The 13,762-nt window shown below is 38.1% G+C and overlaps 1 protein-coding gene across 2 annotated transcripts in view; it reads left to right on the top strand.

Annotated features, from left to right (window-relative positions):
• The window catches only part of Dpp10 (dipeptidyl peptidase like 10), a 1,523,950-nt gene that overhangs the window by 1,144,435 nt on the left and 365,753 nt on the right, over positions 1 to 13,762 (top strand). For both annotated transcript variants that reach the window (XM_060371777.1, XM_060371776.1), the window contains exon 4: positions 6,148 to 6,242. In XM_060371777.1, coding sequence (XP_060227760.1) covers positions 6,148 to 6,242 — 95 coding nt within the window. The remainder of the gene's footprint in view (positions 1 to 6,147; positions 6,243 to 13,762) is intronic.

Raw genomic sequence — 13,762 nt, 5'->3', positions numbered from 1 at the left:
AGTAGAAATGTTTAAAGAAAGAATCCCCGATCAAGGCAGAGGTTCAAAGGCATGAGACAAGGGCCTGAAATCCTTCCACTATCTTTGTCTCACTCTGTGAGGTTGAGTCAAGGGCAACCGAATGTGGGGAAGTACAGGTCGGAAGTGGCAGTTGCAACGCCTCAGTGATGTTGCCAGCTGCCAGTCATAGAGGAGAAGGGCTTAACTATACCGCAGGGGGTATGGAGACTAGACCTGGCAATGGACACGGTGACATGGGAATCGTTATGCAGAGGAGAAGTTTGTGTGGGCCTATTGAGCGAGCAGCTAAGTTGGGGGCAGAGAAGACCTAGAAGAATAGACTTATTATACTTAACACAAACAACTATTTTCAATATAAAAAAGTATGAGTAGTTGCTCACAAATAGCAGAAATCAAAGATATTTAAGAACCCAGAGTGTATTGATTTAGAATCGGGGAGGGGGAAAGCTGTTTTTTGTTTTGTTTTTTTAACAAATTACAAAATTTCTTCTTAAAAGTGTGGGGGGAAAGAAGGATGTGGACTTAACAAAATTTAAAGTAGATAAAAAGATGAACCTGTTTCTTGTGGAACAGAAGGCCTCCGTATATAGTGAGAAAAATTTCACACACACTGCTGTTAAAAAGTGGTTTCCACTAGTTACATGGGCATCCTGCTGTGTTCCAATCATGAACAGCTCTGGATTCTTGATTGATCCTTGAGATACTTAATTAAGGAATAAAATCTTAACTCAATATTTAATAAATCATTTGTGAAATGGTTTGACTTTTTCTGTGAAAACAGTCCATTATGTCATTCTACAATTTTCTGTTTTAATTTCCCAGTATATTGAGTCTGTTTTGTTTAGCAATATAGAATGATACAGAAAGCTTATTTTATAGGTATAAAAATATATCATTTCAAGTTAAGATAATGTTGAATTCAAATATCTCAATAAACCTTGCAATTTCCTTTTATGCCCTTAAAAATTTCATCTATTAAAGAATTGTTTATATATAGATGTAATATTATTCAATATTAAGCAAGCAAATTATCTTGCCCAAACTAAATGCATACTTGCATTTTTAGTAAGTAATAAAATTAGCATCAACTAATGAGGTGACTGTATGCTAATAAACATATAGACTGAGTTTTTCAACTGTCAGCTTCCCATAAAATCACCATGATAACACGTTAATGGACTAGGATTTATTACTTGCTAATATCCATGAAACTAACATTTTAAAAATTCAGAGCATCTGTAAAGAGGTGATTTGTGTTCTATATTAGTTATTTTCCACTCTCCTAAGACAAAATATCTGTTAGAAATGAACTTAAAGAAGGAAATGTTTGGTTCAGTTCACAGCTAGAGTGTGCAGCTCATCATGCTGTGAAAGACAAGCTGGCAGGAATGAGGCCGCTGGTCAACTTATGTCAACAGTCCGGAAGCATAGAGGGTTGAGTTCTCACATCCAATAGTTTCTCCCATTTCATTTGGTCTGGCCCATGAGTTCACCTCACCCAGGGCAGCCCTAATAAATATGGTCAGAGCTTTGTCTTCAAGGTCATTCCAGATCCATTTAAGTTTATAATTCATACAGTCATGATTCCATCCCTGTCTGTTTGACTTCAGACATATCACCTTTAAACTAGTATATGCTATGCTTTGTGTTCATAAGCTCATAACCAATCCCATAATGCAAAATGCATTAAAAAATTACCATCAACTTTAATAGTCTAACACTGTGTAAACATTCAAAGTAGAAGTTTCTTCTGAGACTTAAGACAGTATCTGAAACCTGAGCTATAAATTCAAGAACAAGTTCCAAAGTTTCATTATGCAATAACACAGAATAAAGATCCCCATTCCAAAGGGACAGACTGGAGAAAGAACAAGAAAAAAAATCAGACAAAGGCAAGAAGCAAACCTAACAGAACAAACTCCAGATCTTTCAGACTTATGTGTGCTCCAAAGGGTTTAGGTAACCCCTTTGCAGTCTGGCTCTGCTGACTCCATCATGCGTAGCACCTCTCTGGGGCAAGCTCCCAACTTCCTGTCATAAATACATCATGCCATGGTAGACCTCCCATGTTTATGCTACTGCTGCCATCCTGGTGTCTACATTTCAACTTAGAAATTTTCTCCATGACTTCATATGATGCCCCCACAGTCCATCCCCTCTGCCCAGTGCCTCCATTCAGAGAATCTGAAATACATGACTGGCCTCAGAGCCTTTTGTGTTTACCTCCATGATTCACTCATACTTATATATTTCATGTCTATCAGACCAGAACCTCATTGATGGTGTTGCTATATTCTACTGCCATGATGACCTTGTAGGCTAGGCCCCATTGGACAAAAGTGACATCTGTCTGCTTATGTGGCTGTTTTGGAGCAGGTGACATTTTGGTTCAGGCACTCTCCTTTCAAATAGCTTTACTTTCTTCTAAGTTGAAAATTTTAACTGATAAATGCTTACTCTCACAATACTATTCCTATTGTCTGCAACTTTGGGTTTGCTCAGACTTCATTCCTAGGAAACTTTACTTTTTTAAAATTTCTCTTTCTTCTATCCCACTATAGATATTAATAAAAACAGTTAGTAGTAGCCATGCCACAGGCTGAATGGGATGATATTTTAATATTTCCTCTGCCAAATAATTAGTCCATTTCTTTGAAATTTAGCTTCAGACAAGTTCTCAGAGCATGGGCAGATTTTAATTCAGATTCTTTGTCTATATGTGCAAGAATGGCCTTTAGCCTACTTCTTCATAAAGACCTTGTTCCCCTTGGAATTCCCATAAGCCAAGCCTCCACTGTATTTCTCTTGCAGTCTGGTCTTTCAAATTCCTACCAGATGGCCTGAGAAGATCTGCTTAAAGTATTCTAGGGCTTTTCTAGTGTAAAGTTCAAATCTCTTATGCCTTCCTTCTGCAAACCTACTCCAAAGGCCTGTAGATGATAGCATCAATTTATCACGGCCATAGTCCCATTTCTCAAGCCAGCTTTCTGCATTACTATCCTCATTGCTGAATCAGAGAGCCTGAAAAGAGCAATTTACAAGAGGAAAAGTTTATTTCAACTTGCATTTCATATCCATCATGGCAGAGAAGGTGTAGTGGTGGAGACGGAAGCTCTTCCCCAACACCTGGTCAGTTAGAAAGGAAATAGGAATTCCTGTGTGCAGTTAACTTTTAACTTTTTATGTAATCTTAAACACACGGAATGATGGGTCCTCATAATTCTGATTAACCTCACCTAAGAAAATCCCTCAGTGACTTTTAGACCCTGTAATTGTGACAAGCAATGTAAGCTCTCCCTGGCTGATATGAGTCTTTTTAGGGACTAGAGTTTTCATAGCCAGGGAAGTTGTTTCAGTGTGAAAATCTGATTGCTTAAAGCACATTTCATGCAGTTTTACTACTGAGTCATTTCCTAGGCCTGCTTGTCTGGGATCATAATGTTTGTACCAAATTGAGAACAAAATTTTGTGAAATGCCTGCTCCCAGCTTGAGGTGGAAGATACAAATTACAGGATTGCATTTACCTGAACAATCATAAACGAGGATATACTAGTATGTATTTGTTTTTAAGACATTTTATTTTTATGGATGCTTTATCTGTGTATATGTCTATGCACTACATGCAGTGACCATGGAAAGTAGATCCTTTATGACTAGAGTTACAGGTAGTTGGGAGTGTCATGCGGTTGTGGTGACTGAACCTGGGTCCTCTGAAAGAGAAAAAAGTACTTTTCACAGCTGCGTTATCTCTCCAGCTCCTGCTGCATATTTCTTTCTGTTACTCAAATTTTAGGTGAACAAAAAACAAACAAGCAAACAAAAAGGAGCGGGCCTATGTGACAGCCGTATTTATTTATGGGTGTTGAAGATTGCAAATGCAAGCTCTTAGGGTGTGGAATGGGTGGTGGGGCGGGGTGGTACAGGTAGACCTCTAGCTAGCCTAACAAATGTTTTCCCTTTAGAGAACTGATTGAGTTGAATATGTGTTTAGGTTAATTGACTCTTAGAATTCAGGAAGCTGAAAAGAAGGAAACATTATTTAATCAAGATACTGTAGAGGAGTGTGTATAAAGCTGTGTTTTAAGGATGCTTGAAGCACACCTAGCCTAATCTTCCCATGTTAAGATATGAGTCACTCATAGTTCACTGTGTAATATCAAACAAGGTATAAGGTGGTTTAGAAATGCTTTGCCACTATGCTACTTATTAATCTAGCCAAGAGAAGTTATAAAAGGAGGGGCTGGATCCGCTGGTGATTATAAGTCAAACAGCAAATCAGCAAAACAATGAATACAGACAGATATTAAATGGTTTTGTTTTATTTCATGAGATCTTTGTTCCATATTGAGGTAAGAATTATACATTGATTAAAAATTGAAAGCCTTTCCTCTAATGAAATATAAAGACCAGGAGGAAAAAAATTGTGGGTATGGCATGAAGAGCTAACATTATTCACAAATCTCAAGTCCAATTATCCAGCAAAATTGAGTTTAAAATAATCAGTGTTAAAAGTAGTCCTTATCTTCTCAAGATTCATTTTCTTCTACCTTGGTTCTAATAGAAATAATGACTCATATTCCCACCTCTATCCTTAGTAAAAAAAAAATAAAAATCCTTCATACCTTACCTAGGGTGTTCCCTGTCTGTGAGAGACCATATGGCATGAATTGCATTCTCTCCTTTCAACCATTGGCCTAGGACTGTTCGTAGTAAAAGCACGCCGTCAGAGCTGCTTTATCTTTAGGCCCTCAGCATGGTTGCATATTCACCGCACTGCTGTGTGTTTGCTGTCAGAGAGGAGTCCCTACGAGGATTTAGAGCCATGTTCATCTCTGTATATTTTCTCTGTGATGAAAGAGGAGTGTATGCAAAGGTATCGGCTTGATAACACTGCAGTAAAAGTGTGTATAGGTATGATTTTTGAGGACATGCGATTTAGTTCTTCTTGCTAGTCCATGATGATTTGCTCATGAAAATCAAGGCGTCCAGAGTAGATCTATCAAGGCGAAAAACATTGAGTGAGATGAGACTAAGTTTATTTAATCAAGTTGATGGTCATTGAGAACAGAAAAATCAGAGATCAGATCAGTGAATAAGACCAAAAGAGGGATAAGTGTAGCTTGTCCTGCTTTTTACAGTTTAGGCAATGGGGGAATGAGAAGAGAAGAAAGAAATAGAAAACACCCAGATGCTTAGTCTTAATATAAATGCCATTTGCTCTACATATGTATACACTGTTGACAGGGAAAGTGAATGCTATCAGAAGTCGGTTATTGGCATAGAATTGCAGAATCTAAGGAAACCTGTGGGGCATTTTCTTGATGGATGATTGATGTGGGAGGGGGAGCCCCGACAGCTGTAGGTGGTGCCATTCCAGGACTGCCCAAAGGCCAATCTGAGGGAGGCTCTTCCAAAACAGAAATCACCTCTTCCCAACTATTTTTAGCTCCGTATCAAGTTGACAAAAATCAATCAACAAATATATAAGCTTGTAGCTTTTTTGAAACAAAATAATCATTTCAAATAAAGACCATCCTCTAAAGTTGTTAAGATAGGTCGAAAAGAATGGTAGCAGCCGTAGTGATTTTGATCTGTGCTTGTACAAAACTAGTAAAACACCAGAGAAAGTGTTCTCTGACCCAAAGAGGTTGCAGTTGACTGGGAATCACATGAAGACAGAGGGCTGAAAAGGAGCCCAAGCCAACAAGAAGGCAGTTCTGTATGGGATGACTTAGCGTTGGGATGTTACAGTTAATCGGCAGCTCTTATAAGTTAAACATCAGGGTGTAGATAAAAGAAGAATGGCTTAAGTTGGAGGCTGAGGGTGTTCTTTCTTTCTCCTTCCTCTCAAATTAGGTGGCACACCGCCTATATTTTAATTAATTTCCATTTGTTAAGCCATGAAAATGAGTAGCCTTCTCACTAACCCTACGTTCATTGCACAATGAAGCTTGTGTTGGGCAGGTTCCCTGATATTTCCAGAGGATTAATGTGAGCCAAATGTAGAAATCTGCTGGGTTATTGAAAACTGACAATGATGTGTGTTTCCAATGCACATTTTCTCCCTTACAGATGTGAAATCATCTTGATGCATTTGCCAACTGTCAATGTCTTTGTTGTTGCAGATACAGACGTGGTATATAAAACCGACAACGGAAACGTCATTAAACTGAATACAGAAACAAATGCTACCACATTGTTATTGGAAAATACAACTTTTGTAAGTAATGAATGATTGACTATATTCTTCATCCCCTTACCCATCAGCACTGTCTCTATCAGTACTTCCATATCTGTAACTCAGTTCCAGTACCTGTACAGCATTTCAGGTAGAAAACTGAGAGTGGGGTATCATGAGATTGCTATAATTTGCTCTTCTCTCCTGTTGCATTTTCTCCACTGATAGGTAGTTGCAGTTTGTTTCACACTATGCCGAGTTTCCCAGCACATTTGTTGTAGAGCCGTCTTTTCCTGTGCAATATTTGTTTTTGGTATCTTAGTCATGGAGAACTGTCAGTGGTTCCGGAGTTTATTACTGGGTCCTCTATTCCATTTTTTATTTTTGTCAGTGCCACACTGATTTGGATGTTGCTCTGTATGATAATTTGAGAGTGGGTACCCAATGCTTCTAGCATAGCTCTTGCTGTTTAAGATTGCTATGCATTTGTTCCTCTTTTGTGTTTACACAAACTTTAGGTTTGCTTTTTCTTCTAGTCTTCTGAAGAATCTATTGGGGTTTATATGCTGACTATACCAAATCTGTAATGGATGTAACGCATCATTTTACAGTTTTAATCCTGACTAGTAGTAATCACAGTAGCCTTGTCGGTATTTAGTGTCTTTTCAATTACTTTCTTCTATACTTTGAAGTTATATTGTAGCAGTCTTCCACCTCATTCATTAAGTTAATTACTACTTTTCTTTTAAGCAAATGTGAAAAGCTTCTCTCTCTCTCTCTCTCTCTCTCTCTCTCTCTCTGTGCTCTGTGTGTGTGTGTGTGTGTGTGTGTGTGTGTGTGTGTGTGTATGTTAGAGGTTAACATCAGATGTCCTCTTCCTCATTTTTTCCTACCTCTCAAGATGGATTCCCTTCACTGAACCCAGAGCTCACCAGTTTGCTAGCCTGGCTCGTCAGCAAGCTCCAGGAATCACAGTTTCCTTCTAGCTCTGGGATTATAAGTGTGTATTGTCTCACACAGCTTTTTACATAGATATTAGGGATCTAAAACCAGGGCCTCATGTCTGCAAGGCAAACATTTCACCAACTGAGCAACCTCCCATGTTAAAAGTGTTCATCAGATTTAAGAATTTGCCTTTTAAATACACCAGGGCCTTTTAAATACAGGGTTATGTCATGTTTTGATAGGATGCTTTTACTTTTTCCTTTCTTATTCCACTTTTATTCCTCTGGTGTTTCTGCTACAGCTGACATTTGAGCATCATATTGCATGAGGCTCGAGAAAGTAGATAGCTTTGTTTTCTTTCTGATTTTCGAGGAAATCTTTCAGTTTCCTCTTTGGCATAGGGTTGGGTGTAGTCTCTTATATGGCCTTTTTATGTTGAAGTTCATCCCCTCTATTCCTAATTTAGTCGGGGATGTTATCATGAAGACAATGTTGAGCTTTGTCAAAGATTTGTCTGCATGAGGTGATGATGTGATTTCCATCTCTTGTTTATGCGTGAGTATGTGCTGAACTAATATTGATGCTTTAAGAGGAAAAGTGTTGGTCATGGTGAATTGTTCTGAATTCTGCCTGTTGTTGTGACAAAACATCTTAAACTAAAGCACCTTAAGGAAGGAAGGGCTTTATTCTCCTCACAGCTCTAGCTCACAGTCCGTCAATGAGGGAAGTTGGAGGAAGAACTCAAGGAAGAACAGAAGGCAGAGCTGCTTGTTACTCCACATAGCATTGACCAAGGAACTCATTTCACAGCCAAAGACATGATGCAGGAGCCATAGAAGTTGCTGCTGGCTGGCTGGAAGACGGGGTTATGCTCAGCTAGCTTCCACATATACAGCACATGACCACCTACTTGTGGGAAGGTGCTTCTCCGAGTGCCCTGGGACTACCCTTAGCAATTAGTAATCAAGACAGTGCCCACAGCCTCGCCCACATGCCAGCTTGATCTAGGCAATCAGTCCCTCAATCTTTCCTTTCAGACTTCCTAGACTATGACAGCTGACCTAACCAGGATGTATACATCTATGTAATGCATTTGTGAATTCATTTTACAAGTGTTTTATTGAGAATTGTTTACGTACATCTGAAAAAAAAATTTTAAGTGTGTCTTATATGGTCTTGTGTAATTTTGTCTTTGCAGAACGAGTTTGGTGACGTTCCATCTCTGAATTTTATGATACTCTTTTCAGAGTTAGCTATGAAAGCTTTGTAAGAATCCAGCAGTGAACTCTGTTATTCCTGGGCTTTTCTTCTCTGCAAAGCATTTATTTGTAGTTGAATCTCATTGCTTTCTATGAATATGTTTATAATTGTTGGTTCTGTGCTGGTTCACATTGTAGAGTCACTGGGGAAGAGCGACCGTCAAGAGAAGGATTATCACTATAAGACTGGCCTGTGGGCTGGTCTGTGAGGTGTTTTATTGATTGATGGCTGATATGGAAGGGCCCAGCCCTTTGTGGGTGGTACTAGGAAAGGAATCTCAATGGTTAGGAGTGCTAGGTGTTCTTCCAGAGAAACTGGGTTTTATTTCCATCATCCGTATGATGGATCCCAATTGTCTGTAACTCCAGTTTGAGGGGATCAGATGCCTTCTTTCCTCAATATGTACTAGGTATGCCCTTGGTTTATGGACATAAATGCAAGCAGACAAAACACCTATACACATAAAATAAATATTTTTAGGAAGAAGAAAAAAGCTGAGCAACCATGGAGAGAAAGCCACTAAGCAACCAATCATTATTAAGGTGTGTGTGTGTGTGTGTGTGTGTGTGTGTTTATGTAAATAATTGTGTCATTAGGAACAATAAGGTGGCTTGGCAACCTGCCTAGAGCTTGATGACCTGAGTTACGCACATCTCTGGAACACACATGGTCACAGGAGAGAACTAACTCCTGCAAGTTGTCTTTTGATCTCCCCATATCTGGCCCCCATACATGAATGTATACTCAAAAACATGTCCACAAAATAATAAAAATATAATTAAAATTGAGTTATTAATTAAGAAAAATGTTTTGTTTTAATGGTAATAAATCGATTCATATCTATCTAGGAATAATTGATGTAGATAGAATACTTCATAATACTTAAGTACTTTACATAAGACAGACTGCCTACTCTCTAAGGGTATGAACCTCCTTTAGTGAGATAAAGTCAAACATCGTGAGAGATTGTGGAAAGCAACATAGGGCATCCTCTAGCATTTTTCTCTCTATGTGAAGGAGCATTGTGTGTTCCTCAGGGACACGAGAGAAGGTACAAGATCCACCAAGAGATTGCATGATAGTGGAAAAGAAGCCCTCCATAGGATGATAAGACAGTAAGAAGGAAGAGGGGGCTGTGCATTGTAAGCATATGATCATGATATCCAGACTGAAATCAGTGTGGCTGGTTTTCTACAGCATTCTCTTACGGATGAAAGATCACATGTATTTTCGTTGTTCCTTTTCCCTGTAGTAAGGAAAGTGTGATAGTCCACTCAAACCTTTCAGGTTAGGTTTCGATCCCCTTGTAGGAATAGTTTGTGTCTCAGACTGATTCCTGCTAGTCATGCTCCGTAGTTCAGATGAATAAGATATTTATTTTGATGACAAATTGTTTTTGTTTCCATTAGAATTTGTTCATTGCCTTTTTTAGTGCCCATGACAAATCAAGAAAGAAAGAAAGAAATATTACTTTATCATTCCATAATTTCAATTCTTTTATTTTTAGGGCATAGCATTCCATCTCATCTCATTACTATATACCCCATATGCTAATTAGTGCAACTTATCTAGGCTTATGCATTTATACTTTTACAATTCCATTGATGACTAGTTGTACTTTTCTTTCCTTTAGCTGTAGCTTTTAATAGAGCCACATTTAGCAAATATTCTGATTACTATTCGTCTATGATGCATAGGCTCCCTAAATTCATATATGAAACAGTTCAGTTAAGTAGTTATGAGTCACCAATGCATCAGAATGCTATGGAGAGGAGAGGAGTAGAGGTAAGGAGAAGGTAAGATGGTGTTCAGCTGCAGCTAGTTAAACAAAAATTGAGATAAAAATCAAAGTATTGCAAGTTCTGTATTCATTCCTCAATTGAGGGACATCTGGGTTGTCCCCATATTCTGGCTATTACAAATAAAGCTGCTACAAATATGGTTGAGCAAATGTCCTTGTTGTATACTTGAGCATCTTTTGTATATATGCCCAGGAGTGGTATAACTGGATCTTGAGGAAGCACTATTCCTAATTGTTAGAGAAAGTGTCAGATTGATTTCCACAGTGGTTGTACAAATTTACATTCCTACCAGCAGGGGAGAAGGGTTCCCCTTTCTCCACATCTTCTCCAGCATGTGTTGTCACTTGAGAATGGAATATTACTCAGCAATAAAAAACAAGGAGATTATGAAATTTGCAGAAAAATGGTAGGAACTGGAAAAGATCATCCTAAGTGAGGTATCCCAGAAGTAGAAGGACACACAGGGTATATACTGTCTCTAAGTGGATATTAGATGTATAATATAGGATAAACATACTAAAATCTGTACACCTAAAGAAACTAATCAATAAAGAGGACTCTGGCTAAGATGCTCAATCCCCATTCAGAAAGGCAAAGAGGATGGACATCAGAAGAGGGAGAAAACAGAACAGGACAGGAGCTTCCCACAGAGGGTCTCTGAAAGGCTCTATCCTGTGGGGTCTCAGAGCAGATGCTGAGACTTATAGCAAAACTTTGGTTGGAATGCAGGGAATCTTATGAAAGAAGGGGGACATAGAAAGACCTGGAGAGGGCAGGAGCTCCACAAGGAGAGTAACACAACCAAAAAAATCTATGCACAGGAGTCTGTTCTCAGACTGATACTCCAAACAAGGACCATTCATGGAAATAACCTAGGACCCCTACACAGATGTAGCCCATGGCAGTTCAGTGTCCAAGTGGGTTCCATAGTAATGGGAACAGGGACTGTTTCTGACATGAACTGATTGGCCTGCTTTTTGATCACCTTCTCCTGAGGGGGGAGTAGCCTTACTAGGTCACAGAGGAAAACAATGCAGCCACTCCTGATGAGACCTGATAGACTAGGATCAGAAGGAAGGAGAGGAGGACCTCCCCTATCAGTGGACTTCAGGAGGGCCATGAGTGGAAAAGGGGGGAGGAGGGTGGGATTGGGAGGGGAGGAGGGAGGGAGGTACAGGGGGATACAAATCAAATAAACTTTAATTTATAAAATAAAATTTTAAAAGAATTTTTAAAAAATTAAAGTATCAAGATATGATTTCAGAATTCCATTTCCTTCCAACTCTAAGATAGTATTGTTAAGAACAATTATATTTTTAAAGTTCCGATTAGGTTAATATTTTGATTTAACATTTCTCCTAAGTCATGGTATTAAAAATTATTTATCAGAATTAAGAAATAGTCCCTTTGCACATTGACAAGTACATTATTTATAGCCATAATTAATCATGATAGTAAATATGACTAAAAAACTCATAATAAAATAATAGGAAATCAATTGAGAAACTTTATTGATTAAAATTGTCAAGTGTATGGCAATATAGTTAGATGCTTAGAAATCATGCCAAAATATATATATATATATTTACTTTTATTCATGTGTTTATGTGTGTGCCATAAGTCTTCATTGCCCATGGAAATCAGAAAATGGCATTAAATCCCCTGGATATGGAGGAATAGCTTGATGTAAGCTGCCTGATGCGGGTTCTAGGAACAAAACTTGGGCCCTCCACAAATAGCAAATGTATGACACCACTGCCAGGTATTTAGACCCTGATGACCTTTTTAAATTAAGATAATTTGTTACCATTTCCCATTCCTCATTTTAAAACATATCCTAAATATGATTATTGGTTATTTTAAGTTCTATAATTATGGGTTGGAGACTCTAAGTCAGAATAATATTGGGCATAGCTGTTAAAAGCATAATTTTCATGAAACAAATTCTTTTCATGAAAAGATTACCTTACAGTCTTCTTTATGATTTGAGGTAGGTGAATTTCTGAGGCTGAAGTGTCTTGAAAAGCTTAGTTCTCCTTAAATATGAGGATGGCAAAGAAATGATCCAGCTCCAAAACAGTTCTTAACCAGCCTAAGCATTTGGACATGGTATTTGTCCAGGCAGAACTAATTCGGACAAAAGATTGTGCAGAGAGACATTCATTACAATATCCCTATGTGTCACTGGGGTAGTTTTATTATTGATAATGTGATCATTGACAGTGGCCATGAACAAACAAACAACAGCCATACATTATTCTGTCAAATTACTTTCTGAAATTAAAAAGTTAAAAATATATATAGATTCATGTACCTTATTATTGAGAATTGTTTTACAGAGAAGACTGAGGCACTGCTATGAAAAGTAATAATCAACAGATATGAATGTCTAAGTTTTACCCCTTCATCATCTATGTTCAGAGAGCTAGGAAGAAGGTTCTGAGGTTTAGAGCACTTGCCGCTCTTCTAGAGGACCCAGGTCTTTCCTTTCCCCAGTACCCATATCCAGTGGCTTACAACTCTCTGTATCACTACCTTCAGGGCATCCAATGCCTCTGGCCTCTGCTAACACCAGTACTTATGAGTAAATACACACATGCAGGTATAATTCCAATACAAATATAACTAAATATACATGTTTGAATAAACTCTTTAAAATTAGTCTGAATCAGAAATAGATTCCTATACTGGAAATATGTAATACAATGTATATTGGAGAATGTAATGCATGAAAAATTGTAGCTAGACAGATTTGTTTCCACTGTCTGTTGACTATTACAAAAATAGTAACATGGGCCAAATGCAATGAGGGTATAAACAACATCAGTCTACATTAAGACTGTGGGCTTGTCAACTTTCATAGTGGTCATGATTTTCTTTATTGTTTCCCTCACTGTGCCACTGTGAGCACAAAATGAATCATGATACAATTTTCAGAACGATAATAATAAAAGTAGGAAAGTCAGTAACGGACATTTTATTCTTCCTTTTACATGTCCACTTGGCCACACACTAATTTTAAAATTTAATTTAAAAATATGAATACATACTCCAGTAGTCTCCATGTGTTTCAAGGACACTGTGTTATAGTCTAGTCTGATTTATCCATAGAAGTCTCCCTGAGAGGAGAATGAAGCTAAAATAGCTCCAAATCTTACACCCACAGTATCTTTACAGATAATCTAGAGTATGTTTAGCCTACATTATAACTCTAATATCTACCTATGAGTGAGCATATACCATGTGTTTCTGCTTCTGAGGTACCTCACTCAGGATGATCTTTTCTAGTTTCCACCATTTGCCTGCAAATTTCACAATTTCCTTGTTTTTAATAGCTGAGCAGTATTCCATTATGTAAATACATCACAATTTCTGTATCCATTTCTCCAAAAAGGAAAACCCTAGGGAAAATGCTGAATCCTCATTCAGAAGGGCAAATGCAATAGACATCAGAAGCAGAAGACAGGGAACAGGACAGGAGCCTACCACAGAAGGCCACTGATGAAAATTGGAGGCTGAGACTCAAAGCCAAACTTTAGGCAGAGTGTACAAAAT

This window comes from Meriones unguiculatus, chromosome 18 (assembly GCF_030254825.1).
Source record: "Meriones unguiculatus strain TT.TT164.6M chromosome 18, Bangor_MerUng_6.1, whole genome shotgun sequence".
NCBI classification, from domain to species: Eukaryota; Metazoa; Chordata; class Mammalia; order Rodentia; family Muridae; genus Meriones; species Meriones unguiculatus.
Note: the sequence above shows the minus strand (reverse complement) of the source record. Positions and strands in the feature narration are given on the sequence as shown.